The sequence below is a fragment of the Pezoporus flaviventris genome, unplaced genomic scaffold (assembly GCF_033815535.1).
Source record: "Pezoporus flaviventris isolate CSIRO_AGI_PZ_B2104156 unplaced genomic scaffold, CSIRO_AGI_Pfla_v1 ptg000025l, whole genome shotgun sequence".
Taxonomy (NCBI): domain Eukaryota; kingdom Metazoa; phylum Chordata; class Aves; order Psittaciformes; family Psittacidae; genus Pezoporus; species Pezoporus flaviventris.
In genome coordinates, this window is record NW_026892573.1 from 24,633,429 (window position 1) to 24,657,326 (window position 23,898).

A 23,898-nucleotide genomic window follows, 5' to 3' on the forward strand; every position below is an offset into this window, starting at 1 on the left:
GGTATAGGGCAGGACCTGCTTGTATGTACAATCACTACGTAAGATGGTTCAGAACATTATTCTGTATTAGCAAACTGACTCTGTGTGTATATTTTGTTTCTTAATGAAGGCTGTAGAATTCCTTAACACTAATAAAAATGGGTAAGTGGGTAAAGTTCCTGTGCTCTTGTTTTCAACTGTGTGGTTCTCCAAATGACATGGATGAATAAAACAGCACTGAAAATAGAGTCTGTCAAATCCAGATCTCTCTCTTCGGTAGATACTCTTGCACAATGCTCATGAACAAACTCAAATTCAGAACAACAGGAAAACAAAACTCGGCTTTGGACAAGTTTCTCTTCCGTGCAGACCAGAAGTAATAGAGACACAGTGCTCAGTATGACAAAAATACTTTCACAGTAAGTAATAAACCATTTCTGCACTTCACAAGTGCATTAGCACAGTGACTGCTCTGTAAAAGGATCCACATTTCTCTACATAAGCAACTCACATTAAGTCCAAATTCACTGGGATGATTTCGGATCAGTTCAATGCTTTGATGCTCTCAGCCCTGGTAGGTTTAATTGCAACTTGGGCATATGGAGTCCAAAATACCTCCAAAGCCCTCCATAAGTAAGGAGCTGCATGAAGACAGCCTGAGGTCATGCTGAAGTTAACCCATGTCTGAGCACGCTGATCCTGAAAGGTCCTTCCCAAGCAAAACAGTGTAGTTTCAAGCCCTGGCTTTTTCAGCCCCTCCAGGATGAACTGCTCTTCTCCAAAGGGTTACTCCAGCGCCATGGAGCCCAGGTCTCCGACATAAATGATGTTAAGGGGGATGGCTCCAGGCCTGGCTAACAGCCGCCTTCTCCCTTCATAGCAAAAAACCTTGTGTCATTAAAACACCAATCCCTTGTGCCTGCACTGACCCCGCACAGGTCCCAGTCTGTTCAGCTATAAGCAAAGATGGACAGCTCTGACCCTCACCTTACCTGCAGCTTCACCACCCTGACCACACATCACAGAGCCCACGGAACGGGGCACAGAGCTGCAGCAAACACTAAGACAGAGGGAAGTGCAGCTTTCCCACAACTCATTCAACAGGCAAGCTGGCTTTATTATCTGTCAAATGTATAAATGGGTAACCTGGGTCTTGTTACATTCCGTGAATAGGAAATTCTTTAAATTATTACCATAATAAATAACATTCACTCAGCTGTGCAAGTCAGTGCAAAACTACTTGCACCACTACCAGAGCAGACAGCTCAAAGCACATAGTTTAGGTTAAAAGCAAGATGCCAGGACTGAATGGCATGATTGAGGCACTTGCAGTTTAAAACACCTACATGGTTTATCTTGCTCCTTTACCACCCAAAGCTGTGAATAAGGAGACAGAATATTATCCCCTATCCTATAGCTTTAAAGAAGCATTCATGTAGAAAAACTTCTCTCTTCAGACTTGAACTCAATCATTAAGTAAAATACTTTGCTCATCTTCTGAGTACTCAGACATCCATTGCCATTAATGCTGACTAATGCAACACAGCAGAACATTAACTAGGAAAGCTTTTAGAGCAGAGCTCCACAGAACACCTTCAGAAGGGTTTGCCTGTTCTCCCTTACACAGTCAGTTTCAGTAACTCAGAGTCTGAGGTGCCTGCAAAACAGAGTTGGCAAAAGCCCTTAGGGCTCAAGGTCACCGCACCGTTTCCCAACAAGATGCATCTTGAGAAGACTCTCACTGCACAGCTGGATCATAGCATGAAGTCACACTGGCATTTCTCACACACCAACCCACATAAATGTGCAGTGCTTGGTGTGCTGAAAGGGTAGGGACTGCTGGAACCACAGCATGAAGGGAACTAGTGCAGACCTACGGTTAGATTCAGTGGCTTGGTACCTTAAAAATGGACTGTGATTTAAGCTAGACCATGATACATACATCAAACCCAGGGATGGAGAGTTAAGGGTTTCAAAAGTGCACTTAGCATACAGTAGTCTCTTTCACACAGCAAGAAAGGCAGCTGCTTTATATCCAGAATGTGAGAAGGTTTGACAGAGAAGGTTCAAGAACCTCTCCTGCAGAACAGTCAGTAGTCCCAGCTGATATCATCTTTCTGTAGTGAAGTCTGTATGGTCTGCATGTCTCTCAGCAACTGAAGGTTCTTCCGACTCTTCTCTCCAGGTTTCACTTTGATAGGACCAGCGTTCTTGCCTTTTGTGGTTACTGTAGTTGTCACTTTAACCTCACTAACAGGGAACCTGTCTTTTCCTTGTTTAGCAGAAGTCTTTCTGGACTTGCATTCTCTCTTAAGTCTCTCAAGCTAGAAAGAGAATCCCAAAGAAAAACATTAAGTGGTGACCTTGTTTCAGTTTATGTTGAGCAATTCTTCCAGACAGCTGCAATATCCCACTGCTCATCTCACCCAGCTCAGCAGATGGATGCTTCCAGTCACCCTGACTCATAAGTACTTTATTTTCCTTACACAGCATTCTGTGTTCAGCTGTGTCTCTGAACTTTTAAGTTCTCTTTAAAAACAAGTTCATTATGAAGAAACATCTTTATTATGGATAATAGAAGAAGTAATTTACAACAAAAAGTTGGCTTCTCACTGGTACCATTCAGTGATTTTAAAAACAAACAGAAAACAAGTTTTTCTACATACATACAAGCGATTTCAATAGCTAGTTACCATCAGAGATGTAGCTTTAAAAGAATATCCTAACTCTGCTGAGGCGGAGAGCTGGTATCCACACAGCACCAGAGATCACAGCTTGTGACACTCATTACTCAGCAACAAAGACTGAACTGGCTGAAGCCTGAACAGGAAACTGGACAGTTTAAGGTACACATATTCATGCTCTCAAACTGCAAAGTGGTGGCTCCCTGGGCTCCTCTCCTCAAGTAGTGGCACTCCCTCCTCCTAGGTTAAAGCATGCAGCAACTTTCTTAAATCCCAGCTCCTAGACCTTTTACCAGTAGTGAGCGAGAAGCCTCAGTCTACGCAGACCCATTATTGTCAGGAACTACTGCACATCTGTTTCTGTGCAACAGTTCCTCTGAAGATCCTGAGATCAAAGGTGAGTAATGCTTCTAACTGAAAACACATATCCATTCTGGAAGTTAGCAGCCGTGCTTCCAGTACGTATTTTGTGTGCAAGTTACATCAGGTGAGGGTGAATCTTGGTTCATATGAGCTTAACCAGATTAAACACGAGGTTAAGCTCCTCGGAAGAAATTCACTAAAATGAATGAAAATTAGGGAAAATAAGTAACCAACAGGTTCTATGGCTTTGAATGAACAGGCCACGCCATTCAAAAAATCTTGAAAGGAGCTTTGAGCAACCTGGTCTAGTGGAAGGTGTCCCTGCCCATGGCAGGGGGCTGGAACTGGATGAGCTTTAAGGTCCCTTCCAACCCAAACCATTCAATGATTCTATGAAACAGTACTTCAGGTTTTATACAGTGCAAATCAATACGTAAAAAGGTCATTTACTCCAAGCAAAGGAGAACAGTTAAAACATTCAAGGGATGAAGGGAGTGTAAAATACAGTAAATGAACAGATGGGAAAGGGGAAAGCTCTGCCCAGGACAGGATAAAGAGAGGGCACAAGGGTGACACAGTAAGAAAGATTACTTCTGCAGAAATACTGGGATGCAAAGGTGGAAGTACACAGACTAACTTTGAGACATCAAAGCCAGAGCCAGGCATTACTGCTCTAAAGTAGTTATTTCTGCTTTATTCAACTGCTGCTAGATTAGGATACAACATAAAAAAAAGAAAACCTCGAGACAGCAGCTCTGCAGAAGCACAAACACAGTCAAGAGCAACTCACCTGTAATCGGTGCCTCCGGACTTTGCTGATTTGGTCTGCCTTTGCTTCCATCTTCCCCACCAGTGCCTCAAGTTCCCTCTCCAGTTCTTCCCTCATTGCAGTGGTTGGGGCTTCCTGGACAAGCTTTGACAGCTGCTGGTGATCACTAGCATGGCATTCACACAGAACAAAGCTTGTATCAGATCCCCTTGGCTTCTAGGGCTTGTATCCCCAGTTCAGAAATAACACTTTAAGGACACTACAGCATCAGCAGCCAGCCACATTCAATGTGCCATGGCCAACCAGTGACAACAGTTGTGCTGGTCAGCAGCATTATTACAGTAGCACATCCAGGTGGCAGGCTTCTGCAACAGAAAGTCTCAGCAACGTAAGTAGCTTCAAGCTTCAAACCACACATTCAAAATGACCAAATAACTGCCTGAGGGCATGATCTCAGCACTCATTCAGTTACTCTTCTGTGTAGCTGTATCCACTGCAGTTATGCAGTAGGCTAACAATTCATTTTCTGTTAACTAGGACAAGAAAAACCACAAGTATTGCATCAAGGGCACACACACTTCTCCCCTACCACTTATGAATTCAGTACATATAAACACAAGTACAGACTTCAGGCCTCTCTTTAAGTGCAAGGAGAAACGACAGGCTCCACAGCCAGTAGAACAAAGGGATGATATGCCACAGACTTCCTAAAACTAACACCTTTCTCAGGCAAAACATTCCAACTTTAAAAGCAAAAGGCAAAAAACAAAGCATCTACATTCACCATCTGCAATTGAGAATACACCCAACTCACAAACTCATCTGTCCAAATTCATCTTGTAAAGTCAGCAACACTTCTGAGAGCTCTTCCTGGGATGAAGAGGAGTCCTTTGGCAGAGACGACTTTCTGCTTTTGCTGGCAGGATGACCAGTACCAATGGGTTTTGCTAGTGGAGCATCATTTACCACCCGACTGTTACACAAAGCTTTCGTGTGCTGTTTCATCAGGTGTAGGACATGCTGCACGTTGGCACCAACTGAATGACTGGGACTGGTAGACTGGAAGGAAAAGTAAAAGAGACTCTTTTATACAGCACGTCAACAACCTACTTGATAAACCAGAGAACATTTAAAAACTGACTTTTTCTGCAGCCAATAATGCATTTTTTGTTTGACTGAATATGCACTAACAAGAACAGCCTGACAAGCAGCAGAGAAAACCCATTTTTGGAAGTGCCAGTTCAGCAAGTTTTGGATATTCAACAAGCCTTTTGAAGACAACTGGAAGAAAAAGAGTCACAGAACATTAAGCGATTTGGCCACTGGGTGTCAGGAGTGCTCCAAACCAAAGCTACTGAAGGAGCTGCAGCTCCTGAGCGTTCCAACTTCGGGATTAGAGCCACTCACCTTCCCAGCTACAAAGGGCACATCACCCAGATGCAGTCTGTAATGGGGCTGTGCAGTGAGGTGGCTTGCAAGAGAGCACTTCTGCAAAGAAAGGAGAAGTGTTTTACAGATGACACCACAGCAAACTCATGTTCCCTTTGTTTTGTAACAAAAAAGGCAACCTACATTCTGACTGCATGCATATCCCCTTATGTAACTCCCTCAGTAACTGCCCTTCTACCACCCCGTATTACCTTCTCTGGCTGCTTTGTTTTCTTCGTGGGCTTTCTTGCTTTTGGAGAAAGTAATGGTGATGCTGCTTGAATCAGTCGCCTGTTGGTTTCCAGGCCTGTCTGAAGCTTAAGTGAGGGAGTAAGGGGAGTTACTGGAATGACATTACCGGATAATCAGAGACAGAATAAGCTGAGAATTGCAAAACAATATTATCTAAAACATAGGCTCTCTGAAAGCTGCAAGTTTCTAGGATGCTTTTGCAGTTCAAGGTCAATTAAAACAGAGTGCTTCTTCTGGGCACTGCTCATCACTAATCCTAGTAAGTTAGAGAGTTCATCTTACTGCATTACTCCCATGCAGGCAAGTGCCAAAACATCAGCTCTGCTTTACACTTGACAAAGTATTAGGAAGCTCAAGCCACCCAATCCTGCTCAGTTTCTCCTGTAGCATATAGTTAACAGACTTATTCCTTCTACTAAATGTAAAAGTTAAAAAAAACCCCAAACCAGAAAACAAAGAACCTTCCCCCCAAAAAAACAAAACAAAAAAAAAACCCACCAAAACCACAAGACCAACCAACCAACCAGGAAAAAAAAAAAAACCACACCAAAAACCAAAAAACCAAAACCAAGCCACCAAAACATCCAAAACCAAAAAAACATCTATTGGAAAAGTCAAGGTCAGGATTTTCACTGTCAGCAGTGAGCTCTATACACTTCACTCGCTGTTCCTTCCAAGGGGAAGCTATGGCATGGCTTTAGAAATCATCCCCTACCTTCCAGTACCCTAAGGGGGGCTACAAGAAATTTGGAGAGGGACTTTTTACAGGGCCTGTAGGGACAGGACAAGGGGGAATGGATTTACACTGAAAGAGGGGAGATATAGACCAGACATTAGGAAGAAATTCTTCCCTGTGAGGGTGCTGAGGTGCTGGCACAGGGTGCCCAGAGAAGCTGTGGCTGCCCCATCCCTGGCAGTGTTCAAGGCCAGGTTGGATGAGGCTTGGAACAACCTGGTCTAGTGGAAGGTGTCCCTGCCCATGGCAGGGGTTGGAACTGGATGAGTTTTAAGGTCCCTTCAACCTAAACTGTTCTATGATTCTAAGAATTTGAGACACCCTTCCCAGCCCCCTAAAACTCATGGCAAATATTAATGCTAGACCCTAACATAGTTACTACCTATTCTTCAGCGTTCAATGAATATGCAATAAACAGAACTCTTCAAAGGTTAGAAGACCAGCAACCTTACGGGCTCATAACCAATAGTATATTGATTCTTTTTTTGCCTCCTTCTACAATATTTCTAGTTACAACTACGAACAAGGGAGCACACTTGTTGACCTTGATCTACTTAAAGCAGAGATACTCATACATCCTCAACTACAAATTATTCTGCATTTCTACTCCTCTTCCAATTAGCTTCTTCCAACTGAAGAACTCAAGCTTTAGTGCAGGGGTGCTGTTAGAAAAAGGTTTCCAAAAGGCTTAAAGGACTTCAGAACATCCAGCACCTCAGACAGGATGGAAAACACAAGCAAACAGATAAACCCTAAACCAAGAAAGCTAACCCAAGGCTTTCAACACTCTGTCTATGGGAGGCCCTTTCAGCAAGTTAGTTGAAAAGCTGCTGGAAAGGAAGAGCTAATTACAGCAGATCAGTACAAAAGAGACTTCCTGCTGCTTACCTCAGCTGCTTTTTCCTGAACAAGCTTCCTCGCGTGTTCTTCCTCCTGAAGCTTCTGTTCCAGCTCTTTCATTTTTTTCTGGACAAAGGTGAATAGAAATAATAGCATTACAAATGAAACAATTCCTTTTCTCCCTTGAAGCCTACAGTACCAAGAGCTTGAGCAAAGTATATGAGTTGAACTTAATGAGTTAAAGCTAAGTGAAGACTTCAGTATCAGAATGCTGGCTGACATTTCATCTATATAGGTATAAATACAGCGGTCAAGTGCTTAGGCTTAAACCTCATTGATTTTTCTATTTTTACTTCCACAACTGGTATCTAAACGCAAGTTGCGGCCTACAAGGGAGAGTAATACACACAAGGCTGGCCTGCTCTTCAGTTGTAAAGAAAAACCTAGAAAATAGGCTGTATTGTGTACATTATACTGGAAGATTTCATACTACAAAAGGGCTAGCAAAGGTCTATTGGGTATCATTATAAGAAGAGGAAAAGCTTTATTTAGACCACTAATGGTATTTTTGCTGATATCTATAACTTACGTTCTTAGAAGAAGAGAATTTTGGAACATCTAGCCATCTTCTAATAAAGAAGAAGGAGGAAACTTTCTATGATGCCCCGAGATATATTTAAGTAAGACTGAAGTGATTCCATCTTTTTATAGTAAAAAAATGTAAGAACTCTTTTGAAAGCCTCTTTCAAAGAGCTAAGGGAAAGGCACACATTTCTTTATAAACCCTGCAGCAAGATGAAAACCTTGTTTAAACAGGATACACTTAAGCTCCCAATGTGAAAGTTATTTGATAACTTTCTGACTTTATACAACGGCATGAGAAAACGATCCAAAGCTCCAGGACATAAAACAACTTCCCTCCTCCTCCCCCAAAGACTGATCATTCCCAGAGCCAATAATCAAAGTCAAGGCAGAGGCGCACACAACTCAAAGCAACAGCTGTATTTGTACACTTGTTTGTTAATAAACTCACTACACTGGGCTTGCTAAATATTTCAGTTCTGCTTAACCTAAGCAGTAATGTCAAGATTCATGTAACCAGCTGTTACACAGAGGTGTCAAAAGGAAAAACCCTAGATAAAACATTGAGGACTCAGGAGCTATATAAAACAACCAACTTATTCTATCGCACAGAAGGAAAACTTCCGGCTTCCCCCACCCTCCCCCCCCAAATCAGATATATTCCATGTAACTTAAAATCATCTTCTGTCCTTTACAGTACGTGGGACAATGCTTGATTTTGATGTGGTCAATCTAATTAAGACCTTTAACCTGTTAAGCATGACAGGATTTCTAAGACTGTCATACCGAAACAAATCTGTTTTAACTGAAGACTGATGACAGGGACCTTTTACAAGGGCCTGTAGGGACAGGACAAGGGGCAATGTCTTTAAACTGACAGAGGGGAGATTTAAATTAGGTATTAGGAGGAAATTCTTCCCTGTGAGGGTGGTGAGGCTCTGGCACAGGGTGCCCAGAGAAGCTGTGGCTGCCCCATCCCTGGCAGTGTTCAGTGTCAGGCTGGACAGGGCTTGGAGCAACCTGCTCTAGTGGAAGGTGTCCCTGCCCGTGGCAGGGGCTTGGAACTGGATGAGCTTTAAGGTCCCTTCCAACACAAACCATTCTGTGATTCTATGAAGATAGCACAATGTAGGTAGTGTACAGCCACAGCATGATATGAGGGTTCATCACTTCTGCTGTTCACAGAAGAGTGAGGGGTTTTGGAATTAAGATATATTACTATCAACTATGGTTCTTCAAGAAGTGTCATCTACACATATATTCAAATTCTGGTTATCTGGCCACATATGAGAGCAGAGCCCAGACTGTGCTTTTAGGGAAAAGCCTTGTTCCCTTATTCCAACTTCAGACAGACATGTTTAGATCCTCTCATTCAGCTATCCAGAGGCTGCACTGCAGAACTACACCTGCAATATACACTAGAAACTGCTTTTGAGGCAAGTGCTCCAATTGATACTTCATACACTTCCTTTTCACTTCCTTGTCACAGGCAAACTGTTTGAAGGTAATACTTACAGGACCAGCGAGTGGCTCTGCAGAGATTAAATACTCTCCCCAAGACCCACATACAACCTGTGCTCTGGCAAAGTGTCTGAAATCAGAGGCAGTTAAATCCTTGCTTGCTCATGTGCAGCCACCTCACCATTTCCCATCCATTTCAGCACACCTGACTATAGAAATAGTCTCTCTTATCTATTTCTTCCTTCAAATTCAATTTGGAAATGTTTCTGTAGTCTTGCCACCATTACAGTAGAGATCAAAGAGGCAACAGATGCAACTGTTTTGAGTAGAGAGTACAGTCACTCTTTTGGGATTACAACATAACACTAAGCACACCGATGCTCATATAGGAATGTAGCCTGCAAGCACAAACCTGTCAATCAGAGAGTGCTCAAGTCAGCATAATGATCAAAGAAAATGACTTTTAGTCACAGCTAAACCCATATCTCAGTTCCTAGAATTGCTTCAAAATTGCATGAATTTAATACCAAATTCCACTAAAACAGATTTAACTGTAACAGCCACTAATTCCTAAAGTTATAAAAGGATCAAAGACATCTAGTTTGATCCAGAAAAAAAGTTGTTAGGCCGAAATGATTTTCACCAGCCGGGCACAAGATGACAAACCATCCAGCCCCACCAAACCCCAGCTGCTACCAGCGAAAACACTTGGCAAAAGCCCTTCAGAAAGGGATTCTGGTTTCTGAACCAGTTATTTCAACACTGACCCTGGAGGAACCCACTGCTACTTCCAGTGAACAAAACCCCTGAGACACTCATTTCTGGAAGAGTTTAGCCCAACTAAACAATGCAGGCAGTTGTACTCCACAACTGCAGCTCACCACAATGGGGTGTCAAGATCTTAAACAGCTTGTTACAGCTGCCTTGGGTCAGGGACTTGCAAGAAATAGCTGTAGCATCTAAATGTCCTGCAGCAAACCAACTAGCTAAAGATTCACTGTCAAACATCTGGAAAAACACCATCTACTTCAGCATCTGACTTGTGTATGAAAAATGTAGGCTTGCTACCCTGCACACCACTATCTGATCATGTACTATTTGCTCCTTTTGGGAGGCAGGGAAGAAACGTGTAGGTAGAAGCCTCTCCCTGGTTAAGCCCTCTGTAGTTCCCAGGCCTGTGAGTCTTGCAGTCTCTCTACAGCAGCAGAAAGAGGTGTGTGGGCCAGACTTCCGAAGCCAACACCACAGATGGTACACAGAGAGATGTACTGGGTTTGCCTGGCAACGCTGGAGGTGGTGGAGGTGGGAAGGCCACAGGAGCGGCTTCTATGAGAAACTGCCAGTAGCTTTCCTCATGTCCCATAGAGCCAATGCAGCTGGCTCCAAGACTTACCCGCCACTGGCCAAGGCTGAGCCCACCAGTGATGGTAGTAGCACCTCTAGGACAGCATAGTTAAGAAGAGGAAAAAGTTCCTGTGCAAGAGCAACAGCAGCCAGAGAGAGGAATGAGAACATGAGAGCAACAGCCCTACAGATGAGGTCAGTGCAGAAGGAGGGAAAAAGGTGCTTCAGGCACCAGAGAAGAGATTCCTCTGCAGCCCGTGGCGTAGACTACGGTGAGCCAGCCTGTGCCTCTGCAGCCCATAGAGGTCCATGGTGGAGCAGATCTCCACCTGCAGCCCAGGGAAAACATCACTCTAGAGCCTGGGAAGAGTGTGAAGAGTCTTCCCCTGAGGAAGAAGGAGTAGCAGAGACAATGTGTGATTAACTGACCACAGCCCCTATTCCTCATCCCCCTGTGCTGCTGGGAGAAGAGGCAGAGAAAATTGGGTGTGAAGTTGAGCACAGAAAGAAGGTGTTTTAAGATTTGTTCTAAGATTTCTCATTATCCTGGTCTGACTTGATTGGCAATAAATTAAATTAGTTTCCCTGAATTTAATCTGTTTTGTCATGTCAGCAATTGCTGAGTGATCTCTCCCTGTCCTTATCTCAACCCACAAGCCTGTTGCATTTTCTCTCCCCAGTCCAGCTGAGGGCAGTGACAGAGCAGTTTGGTGGGCACCTGATGTCCAGCCAAGGTCAACCCACTACAGAACAGTATGGCCAAACATGGTCATGCTGAACTTGTAAAAGCTACTGATTCACAGGGAATCCTTGGAAGGCAGACTGGTTCAAACCCACTGCCAGCCACTGCTAGAGACCTGGAAATGCCCAGCTCTGGAATTCTGGATACAAAATAACTAGTAATAATAAAATAACTAGTAATAATAATAATTGTGTTTAAGAAGGAGGGCAAGTGGCTAAAACGCAAACATGCCAAACCCCACAAGTCAAATCTGGGTCAGAGCAGACTATAACCACTAGCATTCACCAGCATGCCAGGCAACTCAGAAGTGGAGTTGGAATGTCTATAGCCCTACATGCCTAGACACCAACTAACCACAAAAGAGGAACACCAACAGATACCTTTAAGGCTCAAGAAAACCCCAACTCTTGTAAGGTGCAGTGACCTAAAGCCTACCTGACGATGCAGGCTTTCCTTAATAACTTTAAGTTTTCACAACAATTCAGCTTTAAAGAGATGTTGCCATCTTTCTGTACAGCACAAAGGTTTGCTCAGCTCCGTCACTGACATACAGCAATGAAGTGCTGGCTACAACAAACAAGCTAAATCTGATGTGGTATCCAATACAAATGACAGACCTCTGCTATGGACTGCATCTTAGTAAGCCTGCTGTACTCTTTTTCCAGCATATCCAGCTTTTCCAATTTAGACTGAACATGTGATTGATCAAGAAGCCGATCTCTCTCCAATGAACCCTTGAAGGGAGAAAAGGAAAACAATTATAAGCACAATAAACCAAAACCATCTGCAGTAAGCCTTGTGTCTGCAGCACAAAGAAAGCCCATAAACAGTCCACAGGAACTGCTGCTTCCTCTGTGCAGTTTCAATGGTGCTACGATCAGGGAGCAAACCGCATCACTGGTCCACCCATGCTGGGAAGCTAACACTCAACCAGATTCAGATGAGAGAACTCTGCAGAGCCTTTCCTCCCTCTGAACCCAATGTGATAACCCCCCCTCATTGTTCAGCCATTAGAGATAGCTTGCTTATGTTTTTTTCCCCTTCAGTAAATATTTAATACTAAAATAGGACAGCCATAAAGGCCAATGAACAGATGACCCATGCTCCTATAAAACAAAATTCAAGCTCATTTTAGGTATAGGCCAACTCCCATAGTCACTGATGGTGGGAAATAGAAATTTTGCTATTATTTCTACAGAATCAATATTTCAGCCCCAGTTTAACAAAAGTGGTACAAGTAAAGAAAAGCCCCATAGATCTGAAGAATGTAAACACAAAAGGGAGCTTTTTTTCCCCAGTGGCACACGTGTTTAACACCGAGAGATGAGGATGAGCTACTGTAGTAAGCCAATCATGCAGAAGCAAACAGTTCTTCCTAGTATCAGAGCTAGATTCTGCCTTAGAGATAGGTGCATGGAAAATACCAGCGTCCTGGTAAGACTGGAAAATTTCAAGTAGGGAGATTATCCAAACCTAAGTAGATAAAGGCCAGCTGAAATAGACATGCACACTGATACTAAAAATCACAGTAACTATGAAAAATCATGACACTACTTCATAATTTTTATAACTTAACCTTGAGCTATCTTGAAAACACACCTGCTTCTCCAGGAGATGCGACTTCTCATTTTCTGCATGCTGGATCATCTTCCTCATGTAGACTAGCTGTTTCTCTAGAAGGCTGCACCGAGACTCAGCAGCTGCCAGCTGAGAAGCCAGTTCTGAAGTAACAGAAGGCAGAAAAGTGAATCATGCACTGCCTGTTCCTGGGATTTTTTTTTCCCCTATTTTCAGAACAATTCCAAAACAAACAAAAGCACAACCTAAAGAAACTCACAGATGAAGCCTAATGAACTGCTGTATGCATGCAAATCCCTAAAACAAAGTGTGCTTATTTCTTCATAACTCCATGTGTCACTGCCAAATAAAAGATGCTGAACAAAGCAAGTTAAAATAGTTTTTCTGCATTGACAAACACCAAGTTCCATCCACATCTATGTAAAGTTTGCAACTTTACCTTGATTTTGTTTTGTCACTTCAGTCCTGTCGTGCTCTTTGTGTTGCATCTGTTTACTCAGGACTTTTTTGTAGTCTGCCGTTTCCCTGCTGAGGTGCTTCACATTCTCCTCTGCCTGAAGCCGTTCCAACTCCAGCCGATGGATTTTTTCCTGGAGATTCTTCAGGGCAGAAAATATTGCTGTAATTGAACAAGCACCTTTTGTTAGAGCCCATTAAATCACTTCTTCAAGAGAAGATTGAACTTGGAACCCTTTCATAAAAGCATGTTATGTAAGAAAGTCAAACCGTTCCTTGCTATCATCCAAGACTCCTTCCAGGAATTGCTTCCCTTTAAACCAGAACTGATTTTAAAACTAGTCTCAAACTAAAAGATGCCCTTGGTGCTCACCTTCATCTGTTACATTCGGGACTTACCCATTTCCCAGAACAAGGCATGTAAATATTCTGTAGATTCAGTGCAGCTTCCGACTTTATCAAAAGGAAATGAAAGGTTACAACTAGATAGATAAAAAAGTGGCAGTTTTCTATATTCTCATTCCTCTACAATGCAAACTAGCACAACAAATACCTAAACACAACAATCCCATGACCAAGCACAGGGCAGACTAAAGGTTAGCTATCAGAAAGAGAATAAACATTTTTATAGCCTAAGTGGTACCTCTTTTTTGACTGTTTCTGCACTTGTGTTCCCCTCCTCAAGACATGCGTCTCCTTTGTGCTGAACAGCTTCTCCTCTTTCTGTTCCATTCCCTGCTTTATCAATTACCCAACAAAACCTTCACGTATTCATCACCACAAAAAGAAAAGCAGTTGTAATAAAGCTGCCATCACCCTGCAATTAGACCATCTGCTGGTAATCTGATGTATTACGTCTCTTAGCTGTATTGTTTAATTCTGCAAAGGAACCATAACCATAAGCCCTTTCCCCTACACAGTTCTGGCAAAGTGAAACACAGGAACATCTGTAAGGACAGCTCATATAGCAGAATAATCTGCAAGGTCACATTAGCTCACTCCTTTGTGCTTAAATGCACTTATGAAATGATATCACCTTTATTGCAGAACACATGAGCACAAGAAAAGTTGCAAGTGCGTGTTTGAGCATCAGATTGAAAAAATAAAGGAAAAATAATTATCAGAATGAGTTCTCCAGAGTAACAACTCATCAAATCTTGAAATGGAGAATAGCATCTTAGAGTATCGTATCAACAGACTATACGCTTTAAGGTATCTGCTAAGTAGTAAATGGGTGACAGCAGTCAGGTAAGGGGAAAGATATAGGTAACTTGGCCCTGTTGGCAAAATCAGTCACCAGCTTTACCCTATTCTTTATCTATACTACCGTTATCAGGATTCAGCTGAAATAAGCATAGCTGAAACTATGAAAAGCTTTGTTACTATTATACTTAGAGCTAAACTGAAATATCTGTGTATTTACAATAGAATCATAGAAGAGTTACAGCTGGAAAGAACCTTAAGGTCATCAAGTTCCAACCCCCTGCCATGCACAGGGACACCTTGCGCTAAACCATATCACCCAAGGCCTCATCCAAACTGGTCTTGAACACTGCCAGGGATGAAGCATTCACAACCTCAACCTCCCTGGGCAACCTATTCCAGTGTCTCACAATCCTAGCAGGAAAGAATTTCCTCCTTATATCTAATCTAAGCTTCCCCTGTTTAAGTTTTAACCCGTTACCCCTTGTCCTACCACTACAGTCCCTAATGAAGAGTCCCTCCCCAGCATCCCTATAGGCCCCCTACAGATACTGGAAGGCTGCTATGAGGTCTCCACGCAGCCTTCTCTTCTCCAGGCTGAACAGCCCCAACTTTCTCAGCCTATCTTCATATGGGAGGTGCTCCAGTCCCTGATCATCCTCATGGCCATCCTCTGGACTTGTTCCAACTCTTACATGTCCTTTTTATGTTGAGGACACCAGAACTGCACACAATTCTTCAGGTGAGGTCTCACAAGAGCAAAGGGGCAGGATCACCTCCTTCAACCTGCTGGTCACGCTCCTTTTGATGCAGCCCAGGACACTGTTGGCTTTCTGGGCTGTGAGCACACGCTGAAGCCGGCTCATGTTCATTTTCTCATCAACCAACACCCCCGAGTCCTTCTCTGCAGGGCTGCTCTGAATCTCTTCTCTGCCCAACCTGTAGCTGTGCCTGGGAATGCTCTGACCCAGGTGTAGGACCTTGCACTTGGCTTGGTTAAACTTCATGAGGTTCGCATCAGCCCACCTCACAAGCATGTCAAGGTCCCTCTGGATGGCATTCCTTCCCTCCAGCGTATCAACAGAACCACACAGCTTGGTGTCATCAGCAAACTTGCTGAGGGCGCACTCAATCCCACTGTCCATGTCAGCGACAAAGATGTTGAACAAGACCGGTCCCGACACTGATCCCTGAGGGACACCACTCGTTACTGGTCTCCAGCTGGACATTGAGCCATTGACCACAACTCTTTGTGTGCAGCCATCCAGCCAGTTCTTTATCCACCGAGTGGTCCATCCATCAAATTGATGTCTCTCCAATTCAGAGACAAGAATGTCGTGTGGGACAGTGTCAAATGCTTTGCACAAGTCCAGGTAGATGACATCAACTGCTCTACCCCTGTCCATCAGTTCTGTAGCCCCATCATAGAAGGCCACCAAATTGGTCAGGCAGGATTTCCCCTTAGTGAAGCCATGCTGGCTGTCACCAAGCACCTTGTTGATTTTCATGTGCCTTAGCATGCCTTCCAGGAGAATCTGCCCCAAGATTTTGCCAGGCACAGAGGTGAGACTGACTGGTCTGTAATTCCCTGGGTCATCCATTTTCCCCTTCTTGAAAATGGGGGTTATATTTCCCTTTTTCCAGTTGTCAGGAACTTCATCTGACTGCCATGATTTCTCAAATACGATGGCCAGAGGCTTAGCAACTTCATTCGCCAGCTCCTTCAGGAGCCGCAGATGGATTTCGTCAGGACCCATGCACTTCTGCACGTTCAGATTTTTAAGATGGTCTCAAACCAGATCCTCTCCTACAGTGGGCGCAAGGTCTTCATTCTCACAGTCCCTGCGTCTGCCTTCCAAGACTTGGGTGGTTTGGTCAGATCCTTTGCAAGTGAAGACCGAGGCACAGAAGTCATTCAGAACCTCAGCCTTCTCCAGATCCTGTGTAGCCAGTTCTCCCGAGAGCTTCCTGAGGGGGCCTACGTTCTCCCTAGTCTGTTTTTTATTTGCTATGTACCTGTAGAATCCCTTCCTGTTATCCTTAACGTCCCTAGCCAAGTTTAATTCTAACTGGGCCTTAGCTTTCCTAACCTGCCCCCTAGCTTGCCTAACAAAACACAGCAAAAAAGCAATTCAAGCAGTGGATAAAAGTAAAACCCAACAGCATGAAAGCAACATTCAGTCATCCTTATTAGAGTATTAAAACCAAGTAATGCATGCTGACACACACACACACCACAAAGAACCAAAATAAGCAGAAATTAGTATACTGAATATCAGTATTTTTCAATATGATATTTTATTAGTGGGCACCTCATAGCAGCCTTCCAATATGTGAAGGGAGCCTATAAGGATGCTGGAGAGGGACTCTTCATCAGGGCCTGTAGTGACAGGACAAGGGGTAATGGGTTTAAACTGAAACAGAAAGTTCAGGTTAGACCTTAGGAAGTTCTTTACTGTGCGAGTGGTGAGGCACTGGAATGGGTTGCCCAAGGGAAGTTGTGAATGCTCCATCCCTGGCGGTGTCAAGGCCAGGCTGGACAGAGCCTTGGGTGAGATGGTTTAGTGTGAGGCTTCCCTGTCCATGGCAGAAGGGTTGGAACTAGATGATCTTAAGGTCTTTTCCAACCCAAACCATTCTGTGATTCTTTCTCACATTTTTCCTTATAAGGAAAATATATAAAGTTCAGCCTCCATGCAACTTCAGATCCAAAAGCCCTATTTTTGCAATGATCCTGAGCCGAACAGCTCACACCAAAGGATAGGTCCTGCTACTATCCTCCCAACTTCCCATGCTGCCCCCTCTCCTTACCCCAGGCAGCTTTGGAGGATGCCTCACTGCATGACAAGCCAGTTCACTCAAATTGCAGAAAACTAATCTAGAATGGTTTTTGTTCATGTCAGGTCAGGCAAGACGAACAGATTAATACCACAAGCAGAGTGGGAAAGAAGGGTAAAGGAGAAGCCTAGAAACAAGGAAACAAGGAATATCAAGGGGGAATAAAATCACTTGCTTTTTTGGTGTTGCGAGAGCCCTCAGTTCTATACCAGATTCCTTTCCATATCTCTTAAGTCTTCACTGACATCATATTCTTGCTAAACCCTTTGTCCATCACAGCTTTCCCATTTCAACAGGGCCAAGCCTCTTCCTTTGCTCCAAACCATTACGGTGACTACCTCTTTCTTATTTCGAACTCAGCTGTGATCTTGGGAGAGGGTAGATGGAAGGAGAGAAGGGCTGAAGAAGGGACAAAGAAACATGTCAGGACAGTTTCACAAACTACTTGGCCAACTTTACAGCTCTCTACTGAAGAGGAACACTTTTCTCCAGCTCAATGACCTTTTTCATTAGGTATTCTTCAAATAAGAAGCGTAAAGGACCTACAGAACAGGTGACCTGCACACCAATGGGAAGTGACAAAAGGATAAAAGACTGTAACCTTTGTAGGTATGGGCAAACAGTATTTCACCACCTCATTTGGAAACCGCTAAGAAAACAACTTTGCTGAACTATTACCTTTGCTGTTGCTTTCAGGATATGGAATTACTGGTTTCCGTGGGGAACGCAGCAGATCTGAATTAATAAATGGCTTGTGCTTTGGGTATTCTATAAATGAAGTTGCAGAGAGCCCATCTGTGGCTGACACAGAGTTACAGGTTTCATGCAGATCATCCTGTAAAAGAAAACAAAGCTGTTACTCAGCACATTTGTTTCTGTCACAACAACGAAAGAGTAGAATCCGATTAGACGATGTGTAGAAGTATTGCTGTAGGGGACTAATACCTCAAAAGCTGTATTTCCTTCCCCACAGCCTTAGGCTGTGTCATTTTTACATCCAACTCCCCTCCACTAAAAATAGTATCAGAAAGAAAATGGAGTTTCCATCCTATTTTCCTATTTCCACTTCTGTTTTCTACTTACTTATACTGTCTCTTGCATATTGTGAGAAGGTAATACACAGTCAGTTGGAAAACAGCTACCTCCTTAACTACATGTTACACTTAACTGCACACAAGACACTGTACTAAGGTGGCCAAAGCCGATAAAGCACCCCCAGGACCACACCACATTTCTACATCCACCCATCCAGCTTAATAGCTCACTGCCTGTAGCTGGGGCAGAGGACATACTCTCTCCTCGCCTCACCTTCCCAGCTGTATAGTTCCAACCCCTCTTTTCCACTGCCTTCAATTCACCTTTCCTATCCTTCCATGAATAGATTGAGGCTCACCAGCAGGCACATCTGGATGATTTTATGCTACACCTGATTAGTGGTATCAGCATAAGAAAAGCAGCAGCAGACCAAGCCAGGAAGGTCTCTGAGCAGCAACGTGCCCTTAGATGAGCTTGAGGCTGTGCTCAAAAACACAGCCATAAAGACCACGCATTACCCAGTGCTGTGCTACACTGAATGTCCAAATATTTACCGTGCTTTGGATGTTTCTAACAAGGCTCTTTTAAACAAAAGGACCACAGCACTTCACGTACTGCCTTTATGGTTCAATCCAAACCTGGCCACCTGGCCAAAGCTTTCCAATTTGTGTATACCAATTGAATAAAATACAAATGCTTATTTTTATCATGCAAGTAATTTCTCCAATGTACCTATGTCCAATGACAGGATTTGAAGGCAACCTGAGAGAGAAGTAAGCTGGAAGCAGATGAAATACTCCTACAGCTTTCCACAATGCCTTTACTTCACTACGTCAACTGAGCACTTGCTGATCTTGGTGGGGTTTCCTTAAGCTTTTGCAAACACAAAACTGTTGGGAGCGTATTGTGACCCAAGTTAAAATACATAAATATTTATGGAAATATCTCATAAGAAATTAAACAACAGCCCCAAATGCATTATGAGGAAGAAAACTAATACAGGGGGAAAAATTAAGAACATTTCTAAGTTATTTAAAGCCTACACAAAGCTGATTTCCGATTATAAATTAAGTGATTCATTGTGGCCAAGAAAACTAGGACATTGAATACTGTGAATGGATCAATCACTGTTTCTAAGCACAGTTCTACAAATGCTTTTCGTTTGTGTTTATAAAATTTTCCTACACAACGTATTTTTGCTTTTCTTGGAATAACTGCATTTGAACAAGAACTTTTGCTACCACAGAAAGCCAGTTAAAACGCTAATCCCTAATTAAAGATATATTAATAACAATATTTTGAACAGGTTTTTGAACACACTGGTTTACACTCGGCAGCTGCACCGCTCTCATTAGAATATGTAGATTTAAAACCAAAGGGAAGCCTGTGATGTGTTAACATGAAGACCTAAACCTCACCCCTGCAAAAATATCATCAGTGTTACAAGGATGCTGGAGAAGGACTCTTCATCAGGGACTGTAGCAATAGGACAAGGTTTAAACTTTAGAAAGAATAAGTTCAGGTTGGATATAAGGAAGAAGTTCTTTACTGTGAGGGTGGTGAGGCACTGGACCAGGCTGCTCAAATAAGGGGTAAATTGGTCCATTCCTGGCATTGTTCAGGGCCAGGTTGGACAAAGTCTTGGGTGACATGGTCTAGTCTGAGGCATACCTGCCTATGGCAGGCGGTTGGAACTGGATGATCTTAAGGTCCTTTCCAACCCAAACCATTCTGTGATTCACTGTTGAATTGATGAACACAGAATAAAAGACCAAATAACAAAGTAAAAATGAACTGAGCAAAACAGAGTCCTTTGTGCAGCAGGCAACAGAGTTAACAGAAGCAACATAAGTCTCAGCAATCCAAATGCTAGCACCTACCGATTCAAATATCAATATACTATCTGCCATTGATTCACATCAAAGGTATCCCATGAAACACAGAAAAGGGGAATCAGTTTGAAATGCAAGCAGGGCTGACAGCATCACAGCTTTCCTCAATGTCTTTATGTTTCACCTGTAAAACCCTGTCAATTAAAAATAACTACATAGGAAATCCAAACGACAGGAGTTGTTTGTTTTTACCTTAGCATCAAGTTCCACAAAGCAAAACAAACACAGGCTTTCCACTAGTTGTATGACTTCTAAATTTCACCTGGATGCAGTGAACAGCCACTGATTTGAATAGTGTAATAGCTGTTACAGATACCCGCTTGATATAAATACTGCAAAAATTATGTGAAATATTGTCTGTTTCATAGGCAATCATTCCTCACTTCAGTCTAAACAACCACTTGCTACCAGGTATATTTCCCATTTAAGTAAAAGAGAGATTTATATTCTGTTTCACAAATAGTGACTTCTAAATAACCCCAGTGAAAAATCTGAGGAAGTTTATAGAACAGATCAAGCAATTTCCCAGCACAGATCCCAGACTCAAACATCACACCAATTGCCTGCTCTTCTTGATTTCTCTCCAATCATAAAGAATTATTTTAGTCTGTTTCTGCTTTTGAAAATTCTCACAGAGAGCATCATGCTATGATGCTCAGGAAAACCCTGAAATGTAGTAAAACCAAACACCACCACATGAAAAGCAGAGATCTCTCTATATTTGTTCTGAAACAGCTAGGCCATATTTGCTAAGTAATCACTCTTCCTGGGTACTCCCTATAGTCTTTCCTTCCTTAAGCCACACTAAAGCCTCAGAATAGTAACCAAAGGAGCTCAGCAGTCCCACAGGAGTTAAGTGCACCACTGCGAGGTTAACATTAGTTAGCTGAACACATTTAATCCTTACAGGTCTGAAGACATGACCTTCCAAAATTCATTGCCACTACCACTGCGTATCCCCTGCCTACTCAAGCATGCAGAAGGAAGCATTAAAACCACAGAGCAGTAATAGATTAACACATCAGTAGCACATGGTGGCCTCAGAGAGCTCCCAAAGACTAAACCAAACACACTGGAGGGGGAAAAACAAAGCCTCTTATCACTGAAGTAAGAATCAGCAGCTTGGAGCAGAGGGACACTTTTCAAACCAAACAACTTCTGCAGGTGGTAAAAATAACCCATCAGGACACTATTACCTTCTCTGATGCAGTAAAGAAATACAGCATGGCATATATATGCAGTAAAGAATACAGCATGGAAAAGCTATTCAGAAGACTTGATGTTTCAGTAAGGAGAAGGAAAATCATGAATCTGTTTTTCTAGCTATCATATACAATGATCCATGGACAGTAAAAGTAACAATTATTTATAAACAAACTGTAGAGCCAAAGAGGCATAAAAGTGCAGGAAGCCTCTTGAGCAGTAAATGGAGCAAGAAAGCACGAGGGCACCAAGTTGACACCTTTGGCACTGGGAAAAAGGACTAAATTAGAGTGGGTGCCACTGCATGTTCTTATATGGGGGCTCATAAAAGAAACAGAACACCAACAGGGAAAAAAGTGCTTGGTAATGCCCTAAGTGACAGTAGTGCCCACACTTGGTCAAGAGAAATTAAAGAAGAGGGCAGAAACAGGACAAAATTATGTAGGGTCTGGGCAAAACACCCCAGAATAGCCAGGTATTCAGTTCAATGAGCATAAATATCAAAGTACTTAGTTATTAAAACTTTCAAATAGCCATTTTGGAGGCACAACCCCAGCAGCCTGCCCTCGTGGCACAGTACTGTGTTACTGCAGGGAGAGTGGTGAAGAAAGAACAACTCCTGTCACCCGGAGACCAGCTTCGGCGCTGCCTGTGCCTCCCTGATACAGGTTAAGTCAGGAGTGGTCTAAATTTAAGTAATAACCCTAGTTAAAAGCAAACATTTAAAAGTAAACTTAGTCATTACACCTAATGGGGAAAAACGTTGTCACAATACAGTATTTTTTGTCAAGTTTCTTCTACAGCACATCAGATGTACTGAAGACAACTATTTTCAAAGTTCAGAAAGTGTAAAGTTTGCTTTTTTCCCCATTTCCCCATCACTTACAATAAGTCTTCAGCAGGGCAAATTTGCTTTGTTTTGGTATTCCCCCCCCCCCCCCCGGCTTAAACGTTTTATTTAGTAAATTAAACAGCCTATATTCAACTTCTTAAGACCAAACCTAGCTTTCTGACATACTTCTCTATGCATGCCAGAAGAAATACCTGTTAGGAAGGATACAGAAGTCCTCAAATTAATCTGTCCCCACTCGCTGGTACAGGTGCAAATATGGGACCATGCTGCAAAGGAGACAGTTTTCCACAGGGAAAACACCAAGCTGGGTGCTTGCCACGCAGCTGGTGAGATCCCCAGTCACAAGACCTTATGAGACCATCATGCTGCACCCTGGTCACCATCTCTATTCCTCCAAATCATGGTGAAGACACAGCTATTTACAAAATAAACTGCATCAAACCCAGCCAAGCCTCTGGCTCTTCATAACATCACCACAGCCATGGGTCCTGCTCCTTCTCTATGCTCAGCACCTTGAGAGAAACGTGAATGAAGGAACTGGACCCATGTTACCTCCAAAGCTGCCAGGTGCCCACACCGCACCTCTGGACCAGGTACACACCAGTTACACCTCAGTTTAAGGTAAAGTTTTTATCTCACACATAGAAACAACCAGAGACTACATCCCTACCAGCAATCCAGAAGGAAGCAAGGGCTGCTCTCCTGGCCCGACTGACCTGCAATGACACAATCAGCTGTTGGAGCCTCACCTGGCTACGGAACAGGCGTTTTCCGGGTCATGACCCCAAATTATTTCCGAAAATCGAATTGCAACGTTTTATTCCCATTCGCTTACGAATATATTCTCCAAACACTGGCACGGGGGCAATACGAGGGAAAGTTTAAATAACAGAGAAGCTTTAGCCTTTTAGATCGCTTCTACAAAATACACGTGCATATACGATGAGCTTATGTGTGTAGACATATATATATACATATATATACACACACACTCCCACACCCCCATCTCTCCTTTAAAGGAGACAGCCCCTCTCACGGCTCTCCAGGGCGGCCAGGCCACGGCCCCACACCGCCCCTGCCCCGCAGCCGCTCCACCCGCCCTTCCCCTCACCGCGGCTGCCGGGGGCCCAGAGCGCGGCCGAATGCCACGGGCCGCAGTGCCGCAAGCCCTAGAGGACCCCGGCAGCCTTCGGCACCTTGCGGGATCCCCCCCGCGCCACCGCCGCGCCTCACCGTGCGCTGATGAGGCGCCGCCGCCATGTTGGCTACAGAACTGAGCCGGTGCCTGCTCCTTTAATGCGCGGCACAGTGCGAAGGCGACACCTCCCGCGCAAATCCTGCCCCATATGACTGACAGCCCGGCGAACCAATGGCGAAGGAGCAGCTGACGGCGTGCTTGAGTGACACGTAAGATAACCAATAAAAAGAGAGGTGGCGCAGCTCAACCAATCGCTTGGGTGGGGAGGCGGGGAATAGAAGGAGAGAGAGTCCGCTGGATTCTTGCGAGGCGCGCGGCCACCCTCCCCCAGCGCACGCGCGGGGAGTAGACGGCGGAAGAGGATGGTCTTTGTTAAAGTGAGCCCTCCCCCCCAGTTTCAACCAATCGAAAAGCAGGAGCCACCCGGAGCGGTTCAATCAGCACCACGGCCGCGCGGCTACC

At 43.7% G+C, this 23,898-nt stretch overlaps 1 protein-coding gene across 3 annotated transcripts; it reads right to left on the bottom strand.

Moving 5' to 3' along the window:
- Positions 1-1,075: 1,075 nt before the first annotated feature.
- CEP57 (centrosomal protein 57) lies at positions 1,076-23,557 on the bottom strand. 3 transcript variants are annotated; one of them, XM_061457847.1, is made up of 11 exons: positions 23,472-23,557; positions 17,934-18,090; positions 13,198-13,377; positions 12,780-12,901; positions 11,798-11,914; positions 7,100-7,177; positions 5,436-5,540; positions 5,203-5,283; positions 4,610-4,854; positions 3,817-3,961; positions 1,076-2,303 (listed from the first exon to the last, which is right to left on the bottom strand). In XM_061457847.1, exons 1-11 carry the CDS (start codon positions 23,496-23,498, stop codon positions 2,070-2,072), a joined length of 1,491 nt encoding a protein of 496 aa, XP_061313831.1. In that variant the 5' UTR covers positions 23,499-23,557; the 3' UTR covers positions 1,076-2,069. The 3 variants fall into 3 exon arrangements, with proteins under 3 accessions (XP_061313831.1, XP_061313832.1, XP_061313833.1); XM_061457848.1 differs by lacking the exon at positions 23,472-23,557 and adding an exon at positions 22,681-22,719; XM_061457849.1 differs by lacking the exon at positions 11,798-11,914.
- Between the last annotated feature and the right edge of the window lie 341 nt (positions 23,558-23,898).